The sequence below is a fragment of the Thamnophis elegans genome, chromosome 12 (assembly GCF_009769535.1).
Source record: "Thamnophis elegans isolate rThaEle1 chromosome 12, rThaEle1.pri, whole genome shotgun sequence".
NCBI lineage: Eukaryota > Metazoa > Chordata > Lepidosauria > Squamata > Colubridae > Thamnophis > Thamnophis elegans.
Genome location: NC_045552.1, coordinates 31,306,642 through 31,325,185, shown reverse-complemented (window position 1 = coordinate 31,325,185; position 18,544 = coordinate 31,306,642). Strand labels below are relative to the sequence as shown.

Genomic DNA, 18,544 nt, shown 5'->3' with positions numbered 1-18,544 from the left:
GCCTCCAGGAGGCTTGTGCCCTCTCCTCCTGCTAGCCCGGCAAAGGTCCTCACTGAGTGACTCTGGTCTCACTCAGTGGCCAGGGCAGCGTGCCACCCCAGGGGGCTTGTGGCAGTCCAGTCCTTGCAGGAGGAGGCTGTGCACGGTACAGGGAGGCAAAATCCGTCGGGTCCAAATATTATTTCCTTTTAATCCTTTGTGATTTGCTGAAGATCCAGAATGGTGAACCTTCCAGTGAGTGGATTGAGTCGATAACTGGGGTCTCCCTGGTGGCCAAGGGGCGTAACCCAAAGAGCTTATCTTACTCAATCCAATCAATGAGAGGACAAAGTAAACCCAATCTGGATACTCCTCCCCCCTCACTATGGAGAACACCAAATAACATCAAAAGAAGCCTTTCTTCTTCCTTGTCTCATTTAAGTTGCATCAAGAAGGGGGTCGCCCACTGCAGGCTGCTGGGCTTTCTCTCCGGGAGGGAACTGAGAAACCTCCTTGTGTTTTCCCACAGGAGCCCTGCAAACCTGTTGAACTGGAAGTCCCACCTTCTCCAGCCCCACATGAGCAGAGTGGAAAACGCCCTTGTTGGGGAGGGGTCACTTCTTCCACCCCAGCACGATGGCACTTTGGCCACCAATTTTGCCTCTGCTAACAAATGTTTTGCTTGGTGCCTGGATGCTGCATCTGTTCAGATTAGGAGTGTGGGGCCTAAAGAGGCATTTGTTTCTTAGATTGGGCATCTTTCTCACACCAGTAGAAGTGAATCTAGATGGGTGTTTCTCAGTCTTGGCAGTTTGAAGATTTGTGGACTTCAACTCCCACTGGCTTAAGAATTCTTGGAGCTGAAGTCCACTCATCTTTAATTTTCCAAGGTTGAGAAACCCTGATCAGTTTGGTTGAGCTGACAGGCTTGCATGGAGCTGAGACTTTGATAGCCTTCATGGATGATCTGAGATATCACTTGACTGGGAGTGTGCCCCACAGCGTTCCATCTTGTACCAGGTTGTTCCTCAGACTCTTGAGATGGTCACCTGTGCTTTTCGCAGGCTGTGAGCTGCACCCTCCAGGCTTGCCTTTGGTCCCAATTCTCTCTTCCTTCAGTAGAGCAGCCAAGATGCCTCTATGTCATTTTAATTGCTAGTGATTAATCTGTTTTAATCTGTTCTCGTAACCCTTTGTGTATTCCACTTTTATTGAGAGACTGTCCTTGAGCAGAAGGATGAGGTTGGGCCTGCAGACCTACAGAGTTGCTTTACCATTGCGGATTCTGGCTGACCAACAAGTCCTGGCAAGTTGGTTTGCTCCAGGTTCCATGAAGCAAGCAATGACATCTTGTGCGATAAAATAGAATACTTTATTTAGCTAAGTGTGTTTAGATATGTATGGAATTTGTCTCCAGTGCAGAAGTTCTCAGTGTACATGCAAAGCAATATAATTAATAATAATATTAATAGCAATACCACCTATAAGAGAGGAAGGTAAAGAAAAAAGAAGAAAAAAAGAATCAGAAAAGGGTTGGAAGGGACCTTGGAGCTCTTCTACTCCAGCCCTCTGCTCAAGCAGGAGATACTATACCATTTCAGACAAGTGACTGTCCAGTCTCTCCTTAAAAACTTTTAGTGTTGAAGCACCCATAATGTCTGAAGGCAAACTGTTCTATTGGTTAATTGTCCTCACAGTTCGGAAGTTTCTCCTTAATTTCAGGTTACTTCTCCTTGATTAGTTTCCATCCATTGCTTCTTGTCCTACCTTTCGGTGCTTTGGAAAATAAATTGATCCCCTCTTCTTTGTGGCAGCCTCTCAAATACTGGAATACTGCTATCATGTCCCTCCTAGTCTTTCTTTTCTCTAGACTGGCCATACCCAAATCCTCCAACCGTTCTTCATGTGTTTTAGCCTCCAGGCCTTTAATCATCTTGAATTTGAATTGAATTTGAATTGGTTTATTTATAGGCTGCCCTTTTCCCTGAGGGGACTCAGGGCGGCTAACAACTCATAGGAAGGGGGATACAGACAATAACATATAACATTACATATAATTAAAAAGTAAACAACATTCATCCAACATTCGGGTGGGGGCAGATCAATCTCTACCCCCAGGCCTGGCAGGATAGCCAGTTCTTGAGGGCTGCGCGGAAGGTCTGAAGTGTGGTGAGGGTACGGATCCCTACGGGGAGCTCGTTCCAGAGGGTCGGAGCTACCACTGAAAAGGCTCTCCTCCGCGTAGTGGCCAGCCGGCACTGGCTGGCAGATGGCACTCGGAGGAGGCCTAATCTATGAGATCTAATCGGTCTCGAGGAGGTAATCGGCAGGAGGCGGTCTCCCAAGTACCCAGATCCACTACCATGGAGGGCTTTATAGGTGGTAAGAAGCACCTTGAAGCGCACACGGAGATCAACAGGTAGCCAGTGCAGCTCGCGGAGGATAGGTGTTATGTGGGTGAACCGAGGTGCACCCACAATCACTCGCGCGGCCGCATTCTGGACTAGCTGAAGTCGCCGGATGCTCTTCAAGGGCAGCCCCATGTAGAGCACGTTGCAGTATTCCAGCCTAGAGGTCACGAGGGCGCGAGTGACTGTTGTGAGTGCCTCCCGATTCAGGTAGGGTCGCAACTGGCGCACCAGGCGAACCTGGGCGAATGCCCCCCTGGTCACAGCCGACAGGTGGTGATCAAAGGTCAGCTGTGGATCCAGGAGGACTCCCAAGTTGCGAACCCTGTCTGAGGGGTGTAAAATTTAGCCCCCCAGCCTGAGTGATGGAATGCTAGCCAAATTGTTGGGAGGGAAACACAACAGCCACTCGGTCTTTTCTGGGTTGAGTACAAGCTTGTTAGCCCGCATCCAGTCTCTAACGGCCTCAAGACCCTGGTTCATCACGTCCACCGCTTCATTGAGTTGGCACGGGGCGGACAGATACAGCTGTGTATCGTCCGCATATTGATGGTATCTTATCCCGTGCCTCCGAATGATCTCGCCCAGCGGTTTCATGTAGATGTTAAATAGTACGGGGGACAGGACCGACCCCTGTGGCACCCCATATGTTAGGGGCCTCGTGGTCGATCTCTGTCCCCCGACCAACACCGACTGCGACCTGTCCGAGAGGTAGGAGGAGAACCACTGCAGAACAGTGCCTCCCACCCCCACCTCCCGCAGTCGTCGCAGAAGGATACCATGGTCGATGGTATCGAAAGCCGCTGAGAGGTCAAGAAGAACCAAGATGGAGGGATGACCTCCATCCCTGGCTCTCCAGAGATCATCGGTCAATGCGACCAAAGCGGTTTCTGTGCTGTAACCAGGTCTGAAGCCGGACTGGAAGGGGTCCAGGTAATCGGCTTCCTCCAAGGACCGCTGAAGCTGGTAGGCCACCACCTTCTCAACAACCTTCCCAATAAAGGGGAGGTTGGAGACTGGACGATAGTTGTTAAGTACAGCTGGATTCAGAGATGGTTTCTTCAGGAGGGGTCTCACCACCGCCGTTTTGAGTGCGGCGGGGAAGTGCCCCTCCCGAAGCGAGGCGGTAATAACCGCTTGTATCCAGCTCCGTGTCACCTCCCTGCTGTTAGCTACCAGCCAGGAGGGACACGGGTCCAGTACACAGGTGGAGGCACTCACAGCCCTCATGGCCTTGTCCACGTCCCCGGGGGTAACGTCCTGAAACTCAACCCAGCGCTGGTCTACCAAGTCGTCCACTCGTGCCTCGGCTGGGTCTGCAAGAGTGGAGTCCAGATCCGACCGAAACCGAGCAACTTTGTCCGCCAAGAACTGGGCATAGTCTTCAGCCCTACCCTGCAAGGGGTCCCCCGTATCCCTCTTATTTAAGAGGGAACAGGTTATCCTAAACAGGGCGGCTGGACGGGACTCGGCGGACGCAACCAAGGAGGCAATGTATGCTCTTTTTGTTGCCCTAAGTGCCCTGATGTATTCCTTGGTGCAGGTTGTTAAAAGTGCTCGGTTCGATTCGGATCTATCGGACCTCCACAGGTGCTCTAGGCGTCTCCTTCGGCGTTTCCTCTCCCGGAGCTCCTCGGTGAACCAAGGAGGCCTCCGGGATCCACCACCTCGGAGTGGCCATAGTGGCGCAATCCGGTCAAGGGACTCCGATGCTGCCGAGTGCCAGGCAGCAACCAGAGTTTCTACCGGATTGTGGGCGAGAGTGTCAGGAATAACCCCAAGCTCCGTCTGGAACCTCAAGGGGTCCATAAGTCGCTTGGGGCGGAACCATTTGGTCGGTTCCTCCTCCCTACAGTGGGGGTTTGGTCTCCGGAAGTCAAGCCTCAGTAGGCAGTGGTCTGACCACGACAGGGGTATGATCTCCTTACCCCTCAGACCAAGATCACAACTCCACTGCTCCGAGAGAAATACGAGGTCGAGCGTGTGACCCGCTGAGTGGGTAGGGCCCCAAATTATCTGGGTCAAGCCCATGGCTGTTATGGAAGCCATGAACTCCCACGCCCCATCAGAGTGTTCACCGAGCGTAGGCAAGTTGAAGTCCCCCAGGACCATAAGCCTGGGGAACTCAACTGCCAGCTCGGCTACCGACTCGAGGAGCGAGGGGAGGGCTGCTGCAACGCAGTTGGGAGGCAGGTACGTTAACAGCAGACCCACTTGACCCTTGAGGTCCAACTTCAGCAGCAGGGACTCACACCCGACAAGCTCCGGAGCAGGGATCCTACGAGGAACAAAAGACTCCCGAATAACAATAGCCAAACCCCCACCCCTTCTCTGAGCTCTCGGCTGATGAAGCACCTGAAATCCTTCTGGGCACATTTCTACGAGGGGGACTCCTCCCTCCGGGCCCAGCCAGGTTTCAGTAATACACGCCAGGTCTGCCCCCTCGTCTAAAATTAAGTCCCGGACGAGGGGAGCTTTGTGAACAACAGACCTGGCGTTTAGCGACAACAGCCGGAGACCAGGGTCCTTGTTACTCGCGCCATCTGGTCTCGGAGTGGGACTCATAGGGCCGGAAGGAGGGATCTCTATTACGTAGCGATCCCTCCTTCCCCGGTAATGGCCAGCCCTAAAGTCCCCGCCATATCTGCCCCTCCCCGTTACGACCGTAATGCTCCGACCCACTCCCGTGTCTGTGGTCCCCCCACCCACACCTATAGCTCCCGCATTCCATGCCAGGCCCTCCGAATCAGACACACTCATTCGTTCACTCAATCAATCCCCACATCTTAGTTGCTCCTTTTCTTTATACTTTTTCCAAAGTCTCAACATCTTTTTTGTAATGTGGTGACCAAACCCGCATGCAGTATTCCAGATGTGGTCTTACCAAGGCTTTATAAAGTGGTACTAATACTTCACGTAATTTTGATTCTGTGCCTCTGTTTATACAACCAAGGAGGATATTAGTTTTGGCTGCTGCTGCACACGGTTGACTAGTGTTTAAGTGATTGTCCACTAGGACTCCAGGGTCCCTCTCACAGTGACTGTTTTTGAGCTAGGTTTCGCCTAACCTGTACTTGTACCTTTGGTTTTCCTACCTAGGTGTAAAACCTTGCTTTTCTCCACATTAAATTTCATTTTATTGGATAGGGCCCATTGTTCAAGTCTGTCAAGATCATTTTGGATCCTGAGCTTGTCTTCTGGGGCGCTGGCTATTCCTGCCAGCTTAGTGTCATCTGCAAATTTGACAAGTTCCCCTTCTATTCTTCATCTAAGTCATTTATGAAGATATTGAAGAGTACTGGGCCTAAAACAAACCCCTGTGGTACCTCACTGCTTACTTACTTTCATGTAGATGTAGGGATATGTAGGAACAAGTAAGGACTACTTGTTGAGTACTGTTTGTCAGCCAGTTACAAATCCATCTGGTGGTGATGGTGTCTATCCCACATTATTCTAGCTTACCAAGAAGTAAGTTATGATCTACTTTGTCAAATGCCTTGCTGAAGTCTAAATATTCTATGTCGACAGCATTTTGCTGGACTACTCATTTAGAAGATAAGGATAATAATAATGCTATAGACATGCAACTTGTATAATATACAGTACTTTAGACAGCATGTGAGAATTAAGTGTTCAACAGACTGATGGCATGAGGGAAAGAACTACCCCTGTGTTTAGTTGCCTTGGCCTACAGTGTCCTTGTAGCACCATCCCAAGGGGAGTTGAAACCGTTCATGTCCAGGATGGGTGGGATATTTTCTCAGCCCCTCCTTCTGACCCCATGAAATATACAGGTCCTTTACAGAAGGGAGACTGGTTGCAGTTGTTCTTTCTGTGGTCTTAACTATCCGTTGGAGTCTGCAACTGTCCTGTTTGGTTGCTGTAACAAACCAGACAGTTATTGAAGTACAGATGACAGACTCAATAATTCCTGCACAGAACTGTATCAACAACTCCTGGAGCAGTCTGAACTACCTGAGTTGATGCAGGGAGAACATTCTTTGACGTGCTTTGTTAATGATGGTTCTAATGTTAAGTGTCCATTTCAAGTCCTGGGAGATTTTAGATCCCGAAACCTTGAAGGATTCCACTTTTGATACTGTGCTGCTGAATATAGTAAGGAGACCGACCTTTTTTATCCCCTCTGAAGCAATCTTCTCCTAGAAATGGATATGGCCCAGGCCCTGCAGGAATCTTGCAGAGGGCCATGGAAAAGGGTGGCACCCACTCCCCATGTGGAGATTTATATTGTATGATTGTGTCTTGTGTTTTGATTTGCTTTGTTCTTTTTCCCACTCTGCCTTTGGATATCACTGGGAGTGTTGTTTGCTTTTTCTCATCTCGTTTTAATCCTTATATGTGAGCCGGCTGGAGGAGCAGTGCTTCTGTCCCAGCCCTGCCCTCCTCAGCTCTTGCCTCCTTCCTTGGGGGCAGGAAAGATGCTGCGGAGGCTGAGTCACCTTGACGCCTCCAGCTGAAGATGGGGACTCTCGCAAGCATCCTTCTGCTGAGGCTGCATCCAGGGTGAGGCTGTCTGGCTGCTCTGCCAGCTGGGATTTCTGAACATATAAGCTGACAAGATCATGCAAAACCCAGAGCAGCCTGTGCTGACTCTGTCTCCTGGCACTCAGCACCCAATCCCAGATTTGAACTGGAGATAGGAAGGTGGCGATAAGAGAGAATTACTTTGCATATTTGAAGGTGCAGATCCTTCTGTAATACAGTGTTATGTACCAAAAAAGTATATAGAGTAATCCTAAAAGGAAAGTTGGCTCCCCTGGTCCTTGAAATCTTTTGACCGGCTGCCCAGAAGGATGGGTTGAGCAGATGATGGAGCGTAACCTGTGTGCTCTGTGTCAGATGTGTGCAATTCAGTTGTGGATCCTCAGTGCTGTTCAACAAGCAATCGATACATGCTTAGTGTTCCTGTCTTTGTGTTCTTTCAAGTGTTCTGTGGCTACCTCTGAGGCTGACCTGTTCTCTGGAGAAAAGGAGCAGGTCCTGGGTGGGGGTGCCAAAACACACAGCGAGTCTCCAGAGGTGGCTCTGAACTACTGGTTGGGTGAGCTGGCTTGTAGGCTCAGACTCCGCAGACTCTTTTCCCAGCAAGGGAAGGAATGCAGCTCTTCCCTGTCCCACGGGGAGGGAGGCACCCCGCTGCTGAGGAAGAGGGTGCTTGAGACGTCTTTGGGAAGCCGAGTGAACTGTTTCGTTGGTGCACTAGGTCATCAGGGCATATTGATGCAGACAGGCAGCTATTCTTTGCACAGTGCCCTACTCAAGCAGTCCTGAACCAGCATGTCCTTTCTCAGGGTGGGGGTGACATCCTTATCCTCCGCAGGGCCTTAAGGCTCACCCTGTGCTTGCTCTGAGGTCTCTGGTGGCTTGACGTGGGGAGCCACCTGAGATACTGGCTGGCCCCCAGCAAGGAGTCTAGCACTGGCTGAATGTAATGTTTCATCTGTTTGTCTTTCCCCGACTCAGATCTATCAGGGCCTGGACATCATCACCAACAAAGTTTCTGCCCAGGAGCAGAAGCTGTGCAAGCACCACATGATCAGCTTTGTGGATCCCTTGGTCACCAATTACACAGTGCTTGACTTCCAGAAGAAGGCCAGTGCCATCATATCCTTTGCCAGAAACCCTCTTTAGACATGGATGGGTTCAGTACTGTGGGAGAGAACCACAACTAAGGGCCTATAAACCACATTATATCCAAATTTGAGAAAGTATGTTGGGGAGGGGAGGGCGGATGGGCTTCTGACTGTTAGGAGAGAAATTAGGAAAAAATGTATTTGTGATGCAGGCAAACAAGTTGTGTCCTGGAGAACCAACCATTTCTGATGCTGGCGGTGCATCAACTTTTCAAGAATAAACTTAATGCTAATTGGGAAAAAGGGGAAATACAGAAGAAAAAGATGACATCCAAAATGTATTATTTTAAAGTTGTCCGGTTCAATATATATAGTATATTATTAAGGTTTTTTTTTTTTTAATGAAGCTCAGCTTCAAAAAATTTTATATGTTCCTCAACTATTCACATTGATGAGATTCTTGCCTCCCAGAAGATCCCAATTGTGGTTGGTGGAACAAATTATTACATTGAATCTTTGCTCTGGAAGATTTTGTTTGACACCAAGGTAAGCCTCACTTTGGAACGAGTGGAAATTAATCCTTGGCAGGCGGGATTTTGACTGACAGATGTGGGAGAAGGAGCTTCATCAAGATCATGTTGGTTCTTTGCCTTCCTGTTGCTTGGTTGATTTGCGTGAGTTGTAAATTATACCTCATTTCTGCAAGTCTTCCTCCCTCCCTCCCTCCCTCTTTCTGTCTCTCTCTCTCTCTCTCTCTCTCCCTCCCTTCCCCAATCAGTTGCAGAAACCTGCCCTTCCTGAATGCCTGCAAAATCTTTGGTTACAAAATGTTCCATGTTTATAGTATAATATTTCTCCCCACCCTGCCTAATGGTCTGAGATTTTCCTTATGCTGCTTGATGTATTACTTGTTGGTGGCAATGATTTTTTTCAGCTTTTCCTCTTCCCTGCCTGAGTCTGACATCTGGTGTTCTGCCTTCAAGCAGGATGTCCTCCTGAGAGATGAGCAGTGCTCTGGTGGGTGGGTGCAAGAACTCCATTTTGAGCTCGATGTCCTTCTTGGACTCTTCTTGGACCCTTGCTAAAATCAGAAAAAGAGGATTTGTGAGCTTAGCCGCAGGTGGTCTCAGCAGTTGTGTCATACTTTGGGGAATCTGTCTTGTGTGTAATTGTCTCTGTCTTTTCGGGGGGAGGCCCAGAGTCCAGCAGTGGCAGCAGAAGAGTGGAAAGTTGGGCTGGAGAATCTGGAGAGTCAGGAACTACACCGTCGGCTGAGTCTGGTGGACCCTAACATGGCAACCAGGTTGCACCCTCATAATAAGCGCAAAATAATCAGGTCAGTCAAATAGCTGGAAGCAGAGAGGGGCAGGTTCCCACTCATCCTTCTGGAGGCTACAACAAAGACAGCCAGTACTCTCCAAATACTACATGCCCCTGAAAATGAGAGGCTTATACGTACAGATTCCTCTGGAGGAGTATTTTGTTTCCCAGATGCCCACTGTGTCCAGAGGCTGGGTGAAGATAGTCCCACTCTCGCCTCTTCCTTCACACTTTCTGGGTCAGGAGGGCACCTGTTGGCTGTGTGTTCCTTCCAGCTATTTAATTTACAGCTTTATAAGTCCACCTCAGTTGCCCTCTGATACTTGGTGACAGATGGCGAGCAACAGCAGAGCAGTTTCCTTGAAAAATGGGAAGTTGTGGTTTTTATCTCTTGCAGGCAAGCAAAGCCCTTCAGCTTCTATTAAAAATGAAAAGGAGAGAAGAAGGTCAACCCTGCGCCTCCCTGGGGCAATGTGACTGGCAAACACCCTATGAATGTTGGCTGCTGAAAAGATATCCCCCTTCCAATAAACCAGGGTTTTCAAAACTTGGCAGCTTAAGACTTGTGGACTTCAACTCCCAGAATTCCTCAGCCAGCATGAGCCCCATAATAAACAAAATGCCTGTTCTAAAGTTATCCAAGTCACTGACCATGCAAGGAAGGTCTGCAGGACAGCGTCCACAAAGTCACAGTGGCAGCCACATAAAAAACGGATGGACCTTTGTTTTCCCCTGGACCACAGCCTGCAGACACCCCTGCCCAAATATTGTTGAACTCTGCCAGGGGCTTCCCACCTGGGCCAGTGATGCTCAGCAGTTGTGATTGCAAGGGATCCCCCACAAGAAAGTCCAGATGGCAACTGTGATGAGAGTGAACTGTGATGGGACAGGGTTTCAATTAGGTCAGGGATGGGCAACTGTGGCACCTTTATGACCTGTGGACTTCAACTCCCAGAATTCCTGAGCTAGCATTAGGTGATCACAGCTGCCATCTTGATTTTTGGACATGTTCTCTGAGGAAGCTCCCGTACGACCATGAAGCAGCGGGGTCAGAGCTGATCTCAGAATAACAGAGGTGGGAGGGACCTTGGGGGTCTTCTAGTCCAACCTCCTTCTTGAGCAGGAGACCCTGTCCCATTCCAGACAAATGGCTCTCCAGTCGCTTCTTAAAAGTCTCCACAACCTCCAAAGTCCAGCTGTTCCACTGATTCATTATTCCCACAGTCAAGAGATCTGTAGGGAGCCTCCTCTTGGACCAGCAGCAAAGCAGCACCCCTTGCCCCGAGGGCAGCAGCTCCGTCATGCGCAGCTGCCTGAAAGGCCCATGTTGGGCTGGGCTGCTCCGGGATTTGCACCAGTTGTGCAAGCCCTACCAGACAATCAGCTTTACAACTGTGTGAGAAGCTGGCCCTGGCTTGCCCTTCTGTTCAAATTTCTCAACCCTGCCCTCCCCAGGAGAGGGAGGAGGCATCCCCACCTTGCTGACTTAGAGTGGGGCCGAGGCCAGACCTTCCCCAAAAGCCCTGGTATTTTGTTTGCATTTGCTCTGCAATAACCTGAGATGGGGGTGATGGTGGTCAGAACTGGCACAGAGCAGCCTGAAGAAGCCTCTTGGGAGGTTGGCGCTGTAGCCAGCCTCTGCTCTGGCCTCTCCTCACATCTCCTGTGGGCATCCTGCAGGTACCTTGTGGCAGAGCTGTTTAATTTATTTAATTTTTATGCCACCTGTCTCCCTTATAAGGTCCCTTAATTTCTGCTGAGATTCTGGAGGCACCGGGTCAGAAGACTGGCAGCTGTGCCAGGACAGCCCGAGAAAGAACCATCTGCCTCTCTAGCTGAGCAGGCAGTTCCAGGCAGGTCCCTGGGCTGGAGCTACTGTCCCACGGCAATGAGGAACTCACTTTAGATGCACCACAAGGCCAGGGGACCCTGCATGGTTTGGAGAGAGGGGAAACTGAACACCTGACCGGGCCCAGCTAAAGGCATGTTACTTTTGTGGCATGACAGCTGTGAAGGTCATTCTGGAGAGCCTCCGGCCTGGGTCCCATTTCTCATGTGGATTGATCCCCTCTGATCATCACCCCAGTTGCAGGGATGGTGGCCGCCTCTTTGGAGCTCCTGCAGGGCTCTGGGAAAGCCCTCCTTGCTGTGGTTCCAGCTTCCCTGCTTGGTCCAGATGGTTTGAAGGGATTCTCACTGCCAGACATGGCACAGCATTGTCCTTCCCTTCAGCAAGCGGCAGGTCTGACCTGGCTGCTTCTTCAAGCACGCTTTTCTCAGACGTTTCTGTCCTCTTGTGTGCTGGCCCGGTGCTATCCTTTGCTTTGGGGCTGCAGTCAAGTCCCCTCCAAGCCAACCCTCCCTAAAACTCTCTCCCCCGTAGGAGCTTGCAGCTGTTTGAACAAACGGGCATCCCCCACAGTGAGCTGCTGCAACGGCAGCATGAGGAAAAAGGGGGAGGACCCCTGGGGGGTCCCCTGAAGTACCCCAATTCTTGCATCTTCTGGCTTCATGCAGAACAGGCAGGTAAAGAACGGAGCGTCTGACCTTCCTTTCTCAGGCTGAGGGGAGCTGAGGCGCCTTCTGGCGTTGGCAGCTCCTTTGGGAAATGTGCCCTAGTTTTAATCTCCAGTCATGTGGTGGGGTTGGCAGCCATTCCCTGGGAGGAACTGACTTTGGAGCTGACGCCCCATTACCTCCCAGACCTTTTGTGGGTTGTAGCCAGACTTGTTTGTCTGCTGGGTTTCCCTCAGTTCTGGAGATGCGACTGGACCAGCGGGTGGACGAAATGATGGAGGCCGGCCTGCTGGAGGAGCTGCAGAACTTCCACAGGCGATACAACCGGGAGAAAGTGGCTGAGAACAGGTGAGGCCTCTGCCCTGCTTGGAGGTGGACGATGGCAGGGGGCCGGGGGATGTGAAGGGCTAAGCTATCTCAGGAGGCCAGATTCCGCCTGAGTGATCGACAGCCAACATGCTGGCAATGTTGGCCAACTGCTTCTCATCCCTTCCCCAGCCAGGATTATCAGCAAGGCATTTTCCAGTCTATCGGCTTCAAGGAATTCCACCAGTTCTTGATTTCCGAGGACAAGAGTCCAGAGCAGGTCAGGCGCCAGTTGCTGGACCAAGGTGAGGATCTGCTTGGGGTGGGGGAGCACTTCTGGAGAGCAGGCTGGGGTTTGCTTGACTGGCAGGCCAGAGAATTAGGTGAGCTTTGGTCTAACAGCTGGTTCCATGTTCTGGGAAATGGAACACATTTTCTGGCACACAAAAAATGCCGCTGGTCCAGAGGCCATAAACAAAGAATTTGTGGTGCCTTCCTCCCACTACCATGAGACTGGTTTGTATCGGCTTCTCCTGGCTGTGCTGTTCCTCACCCTGAACTCTTTCAGGCCTTCAGGCCTTCAAGATGGTGACCAAGAGATATGCCCGGAAGCAGAACAAGTGGGTGCAGAGCCGCTTCCTGCGACGTAAGTCCTTCCTCCCTGCTCCTCCTTTGCTCGGCTGGCCAGGAAAGAGACGGCACCACTTTTCCTCTTGGCATCTGTGGCATGCTGGGCACCCTCATCTGGACAAAGCTCATTCTACAACTCATTCAAGTGTGAGGAGAAAGGGACAACCATTGTAAAGGCTTCTTTTAAGCATGCGCAGAGTGTGTTCCCCTAGAGAAGGCTTTATCCTGGAGAAGAGCACTTTGAGACCAGCTGTGCCTGAGCGGCTGCCCTTTTGTGGTCCCCGAAGAGACCCCTGAAGGATGGGGAAACCAGAAGTAGCGGAAGGGGGCCTCCTGCTCTCCTGTCTTTTCCCTCTTGGGCAAGATGGAGGGAGAGGCCCCAACTCATAGCTGTCCTCCGTGATCCAGCTGGTAGGGAGGGGGGCATGAGACTGTTTTGCTGCCACCACCACCACTGGCCTGTCCCACCTTGCCTCAGGCTTGGGCCCCAGGGTGGGGGTGGGGGTTGTAGTTGAAAGGCTGCTGGTGGATTCAGGAGAAGGTCATGAAACCTGAGAAGTGGGTGGAGAGGAGGGAGACTCTGGGCAGGGCCTTCTGGCCAGGTGCTGAGTAGCCGACAGGTGTGGCAGGAGCCGGGCTTTGTGGTGAGGGCAATCAATGGCATCACCTGCTCAGATTTTGGCCCTGGGAGGCCTGTTGTCCTGCTGCTGCTCAACTCAGCCTGCCCTGGCATACACGGGGCCCCATCTGGAGGGAGGCTGCCCTCCCCTACGATGGCTCCTCTGGGGAGGCACACCTGGCCTTGCATCAGGCAGGAGTGGGAGGGTTTGGCTCCTCTACACTTGGCCTCTTGTTTCAAGCAGGAAGTTATCTCTTGAGATGTCACAGTTCACTGTAGCCCTTCTAGAAACTCTTCTCTGATCAGTCCTCCCCCCCCCCCACACAATCCCAGCCCCAGGAATGGATGATGAGGGACTTTTTCTCCCCACTGGGCATCAGAAACAGTATAACCAGAGCAATATAGCAGATTAAAAGAGTAAAATGATGCATCACTAAGATTGAAAGAGAGACCCAGGATAAAGAGGCCCCAAGAGGAGGGTCCAGTCCTCTTAGAAACGTGCCCACTTGCCCTCTGAGAGAGTGAGACCCATTGGCATGAAGAGCAGAGAGAAGCCAGGTGATGGGGGAGGAGGGCAGGGATTCTCCTCTGGGGCAGATGGAGTTTGTTGGAGGATGGCTCAGCGGCAGCTATGCCCTCCAAGGAATTGGCAGCTTCTGCAAGTTCTACCTAATATTCACAGCAGAATATTCCAGTATTAACACCCCTCCCCCCCGCCTTCCCAAACATTAGGCCTTCCTGGCCTCCCTGCTCCTTTTTCTTGGAGAGGAGCCTCCGGTCACAAAGTCCATGATGCTCTTTTTTTATGGGTTCTTCCAGGTCCTGGATCAAACGTGCCCCCTGTTTACAGCTTGGACGTCTCCGATCTCTCTCAGTGGGACAAAAGTGTGTTGGAACCAGCCATTCAGATTGTGGGGAGTTTCTTGAAGGTAACCCCCAGATTGCCCTGGAGGAGATTTTCTCTGGCTCACTTTGAGTTTGCTGATGACCGGTGTTGTGACTGGCTGCTGCCCTCTTGGGTCTGCAGCCTGGTCCCCTGAGACCCTTGGTGTGGAACAGAGAGACCTTTGTGCCCGCTGGGTGTGTCCCTGAAGGCCCAATTCAGTGGAGGAGCCCTAGGAGACGGAAAGTGGGCAGCTCTGGGTTAGCAGAAAGACCCAGTGGAGGTTTTGCCATATCTGCCCTAGACAAGGTCATGCCCTATCCCTGCAAAAGAGAAAGATCAGGTAGGAGTAGTGAAAATTTCTCCCCTCCTTCCCAGGCGATAAGTGGAAAAATTATCTTTCATGCTTTCTGAGTCAGCAGAAAAGGTTTCCTTGCCCTAACAGCTTCCACTGGTTTCAAACGTTTCTTCTTGAGATAGAACTCATCAAACCTGCAGATAACTCTAAACTGACAGGTATAGTCAACACCCCAGAAAATCCAGAAGGCTCTTGACAGACTTGAACACAAGGCCCTGTCTAAGAAAAGGAAATTCAATGTAGAGAAAAGTAAGGTTTTACACTTAGGCAAGAAAAAACAAATGTACAGGTATACAATTGGTGCTCCTGAAATGGTGCAGGGTTTCCGGTGTGAGCCGAAGTTTGGAAGGGACTCCCAACGTCCCTTCCAGGCTGTTATTCTGTCAGACTCCGGACTTTTCTGCTTTTGTCCTCTGCCCTGCTTTTAGCACCAGCAGGCTTGATGAAGAGTTCTGAGGGAGATGAACCTTCTGTGCCTTTCTTTGCCATTTGGGTGACCTTAATAACAGTCTTGCCAGTCTCTAGATTGGGGCCTCTGATACACTCCTTTGAAAGAGAAGACAGGTTCTCCTGTCCGGAGGAAAGAGTGCGGATGACAGCGTTAAAAGAGCTGTCATCTAGGGCATTGCTGATCTCGGAGAAAGCTGGGACGATGGGAGCATCCTCCCTGGCATCCAGTGACTGGCTGAGGCTTTAACCCCCAGGGCCAGAAGCCTCCGATGGAGCCCCTCAGGCTGGAGCCGGTGCCAGCAAAGGACAAGCAGAGTTGCCGCTTGTGTGAGCTGTGCAGCCGAGTCATCATCGGGGACAGAGAATGGAGAGGTAAGTCTTGCTGGGGGTTTTAGGACATTGCTTGAAGGGACTGGGATGATGTGACTTAGCGGTTAAGACTGGAAAGCCAGCAGCCCAAGTTCAAGACCCAAGTGCTATCTGATGGGGTCACCGCCCATCCTCGCCCCAGCTCCTGTCAACCTAGCAGTTTGAAAGCAGGCAAATTTGAGTGGATAAAAAGGAACCATGTCAGTGGAAAGGTAACAGCGCTTCATGACATCATGCTGGCCACATGACCCTGGAAATCTCTTGGATAACACTGACTCCATGGTCTTTAAATGGAGATGAGCAGCGTCCCTTCTAGCCAGCAACCACTAGCGGAGTAAAATCCACAGGGACTCCTCTATCTTTTACTTGAAAGAAAGGGACTAAAGATCTAGATTGTTAAAAATAAAAAGAAGTTGATTTATTTGATCATGGCTAACATAGAACTGTTGTTATCTTTGGTAAGTCTTAATAGGTGTTTGCTGATCAGGACTGAAATGACCAGGTTTTTAAGGATTTTCTTATAGACAAGAGATGGGTTATGGGAAGAAGAGATTATTTATTATATTTTAAAAGGTGAAAAGTTAACTAATATTGTTTATATTTTTGGGAACAGGGCAGGGGTGGGTTCCAGCAGTCACTACTGCTGGTTCGCTCATGGTTGTAACGTGCGGGTGTGCTTGATGTGTGCTGCATGCTCCTACACAGTGCAATAAAAATGGTTCTGTGCATGCGCAGAAGCAAAAAACAAGGTGCCGCCAGGAGAACCAGTTCGGGGGCATGCCAGGCCTGGGTCGCTGCCAGTTCCAGCAACCCAGGCCAAACCACTACTGGTTCAGCCAAACCGGTCCAAACCGGTAGGAACCCACCACTGGTACAGGGGGGGAGTCATTTCTTTATATATTTTTTCTTTTTCTCTGCATAATATTTTTTCTTTCTACTTTTTGTGCTTTTTTTTTTGTTCTTATTTTTTATCTTTGTAGTTATAACTTTTATAACATTACTATTAATTACTATTTTGATTTTTTTTTTTAAAAAACAGTCACAGTTCTTGAGCCAAGGTGGCGCAGTGGTTAAATGCAGCACTGCAGGCTACTGCTAGATCAGCAGTTCAGCGGTTCAAATCTCACCGGCTCAGGGTTGACTCAGCCTTCCATCCTTCCGAGGTGGGTAAAATGAGGACCCAGATTGTTGGGGGCAATATGCTGACTCTCTGTAAACCTCTTAGAGAGGCCTGAAAGGCCTATGAAGCGGTATATAAGTCTACTGCTATTGCTATTGCTATTGCTATTTTACCTACACCCATGATGGCAAACCTATGGCACACCACAGGTGACACGCAAAGCCCTCTCTGCGGGCAAGGCAGCCATCACACCAGTCCAGCTCCATCGCACATGCGTGGAGCCCTTGTGTCAGCCAGCTGGTCTTCGGGTCTCTGCTGCACATGTGTGGAGTATAGGGGGCATACACGGGGGTTGCTCGCATTGCATTTTGGGGTGTCATGTGGCACCCCATGCCCCATTTTGGGCCTGGAAGGCCTCCTGCACCAACCTGGAAGCCAAAATGGGGCACAGAATGCCACAAAATGCAATGCAAGTGCCCCCCCCCCATGCAGGCACCCCACTCCCCCACATATGTGCGTCCGAGACCCGAAGACCAGCTGACCGGTGGGAGGCATCTGCACATGTGCGATGGAGCTGGGCTGGGGTGACAGCTGGCATGCCCACAGAGAGGGCTTTGCATGCCACCTGTGGCATGTGTGCTATGGGTTAACCATCACGGGTGTAGGTAAAACAAGAACTGTGACTTTTTTTTTAACTTAAAATGGTCACTAAATGAACTGTAGTAATTTGAGTATTACCTGTGTTATGCAGAGTTATGCCCTTCCTTCTACGCTAAAAGAGTTGTTTTATTTAGAAAAACAAGGTCATTTCTGGAGCGATATTCTGAATGACTCTCTCGTTGGCAGCTCACCTGAAATCCCGCTCCCACCTCTCCCTCCTAAAGAAGTCCCAGCGCTCAGCCTTGGCCTCCCTGGCTGAAAAGGGCTGCAGCAGCAACTCAGAATCTCCTGCAGAGAAGACGGACGGACAGAGGGATGGAGGCCAGTGAAGCCTCGGCCCACTCCTGCATCTGAGACTGGGAGATGGAGGGAGCCGGATCCCATTGTCTTTGCGCATAGACCGAGAGGAAGGGCTTTTGTGCCATTTCCCATGAACCCCAGTCTGCAAAATGGAAGGCTCTCATCCTCCAGTGGCAAACTGTCTGTGGGCCCCCTCTAAACTCTACCGTGCTCTTTTCCCTAAATGAAGGCAAGGTTTTTATATTTGGAGACAGTGGGTGCTGGTGCCTTTTTCTTCATTACCAGGATCACAGCTCTCCCTGTGATCTCCAGGCAGGCAAAATGGAGCTGGAGAGTCCATGTAGCCCATGTTAAAATGCCCTCAACATGCAGGACGAAACCCGAATTCTGGCCTGGAAGGTTCTTGAACTACACAAAAGCCACCAGCAGAATCCTTTCCCCGACTCAGCTCTTCACTCTCTGGTTGGGGCTGTTATTATCTGCCTACGTGGAGGGGAGGGCATGCCAGTTAGTTCCATCCATCCTCGGCTGAACTGCAGAGAAGGTCTGGTGCTTCCCCAGTGGCCCATCCCATCCTGCTAAGTAGCCTGAGCCAAAATTAGGCCCAGCACCTCCCAGCCCTTCAGCTCTGTCCCTGATTGGGGGGGGGGGGCAAAAATACCTGGGGACAGGTGAAAGTGGACCTGCTCACCTGGGGCTGGAACTCCCTCAGAAGCTGTTTAGGAGGTGATGGTCCTAAGGAGAGCTGGGCTGCTTCTAAAGCTGTGCCCCTTGGAGAGGAGGGGGCTCTTTGAGGGGCCCCTGAGCCTCAGGTAGGATGGCCTCCTTAGCAGGTGGGACTTCGTGTGGGCCTCGACCTAGAAGGAGCATCTGCTGCTGCTTTCAAAGTGGGTTGCATTCATTCCTCCCCAGGGTGGGCTTCCCTGCGCAGGAATGCCTGCAGAGAGGTCAAAAAGGCAAGACGGGAGTTGTAACTACACAGCTAAAACCCTACCCGCTTTTGGTAGGGATTGCAAAATAATTAATTGGGG

The 18,544-nt window shown here is 50.8% G+C and overlaps 1 protein-coding gene across 2 annotated transcripts in view; it reads left to right on the top strand.

Moving 5' to 3' along the window:
* TRIT1 (tRNA isopentenyltransferase 1) overlaps positions 1–17,762 on the top strand; it is a 28,883-nt gene extending 11,121 nt beyond the window's left edge. Inside the window, exons 2-11 of one of the 2 annotated variants that reach the window (XM_032228340.1) lie at positions 7,872–8,012; positions 8,429–8,527; positions 9,181–9,317; positions 11,685–11,827; positions 12,055–12,166; positions 12,317–12,429; positions 12,693–12,770; positions 14,193–14,302; positions 15,319–15,436; positions 17,400–17,762. In XM_032228340.1, coding sequence (XP_032084231.1) covers positions 7,872–8,012; positions 8,429–8,527; positions 9,181–9,317; positions 11,685–11,827; positions 12,055–12,166; positions 12,317–12,429; positions 12,693–12,770; positions 14,193–14,302; positions 15,319–15,436; positions 17,400–17,542 — 1,194 coding nt within the window. In that variant the 3' untranslated portion in view covers positions 17,543–17,762. Of the gene's footprint in view, positions 1–7,871; positions 8,013–8,428; positions 8,528–9,174; positions 9,318–11,684; positions 11,828–12,054; positions 12,167–12,316; positions 12,430–12,692; positions 12,771–14,192; positions 14,303–15,318; positions 15,437–17,399 lie in introns of both variants that reach the window. The other variant, XM_032228339.1, reaches the window with a different exon arrangement.
* The last annotated feature ends 782 nt before the right edge of the window (positions 17,763–18,544 follow it).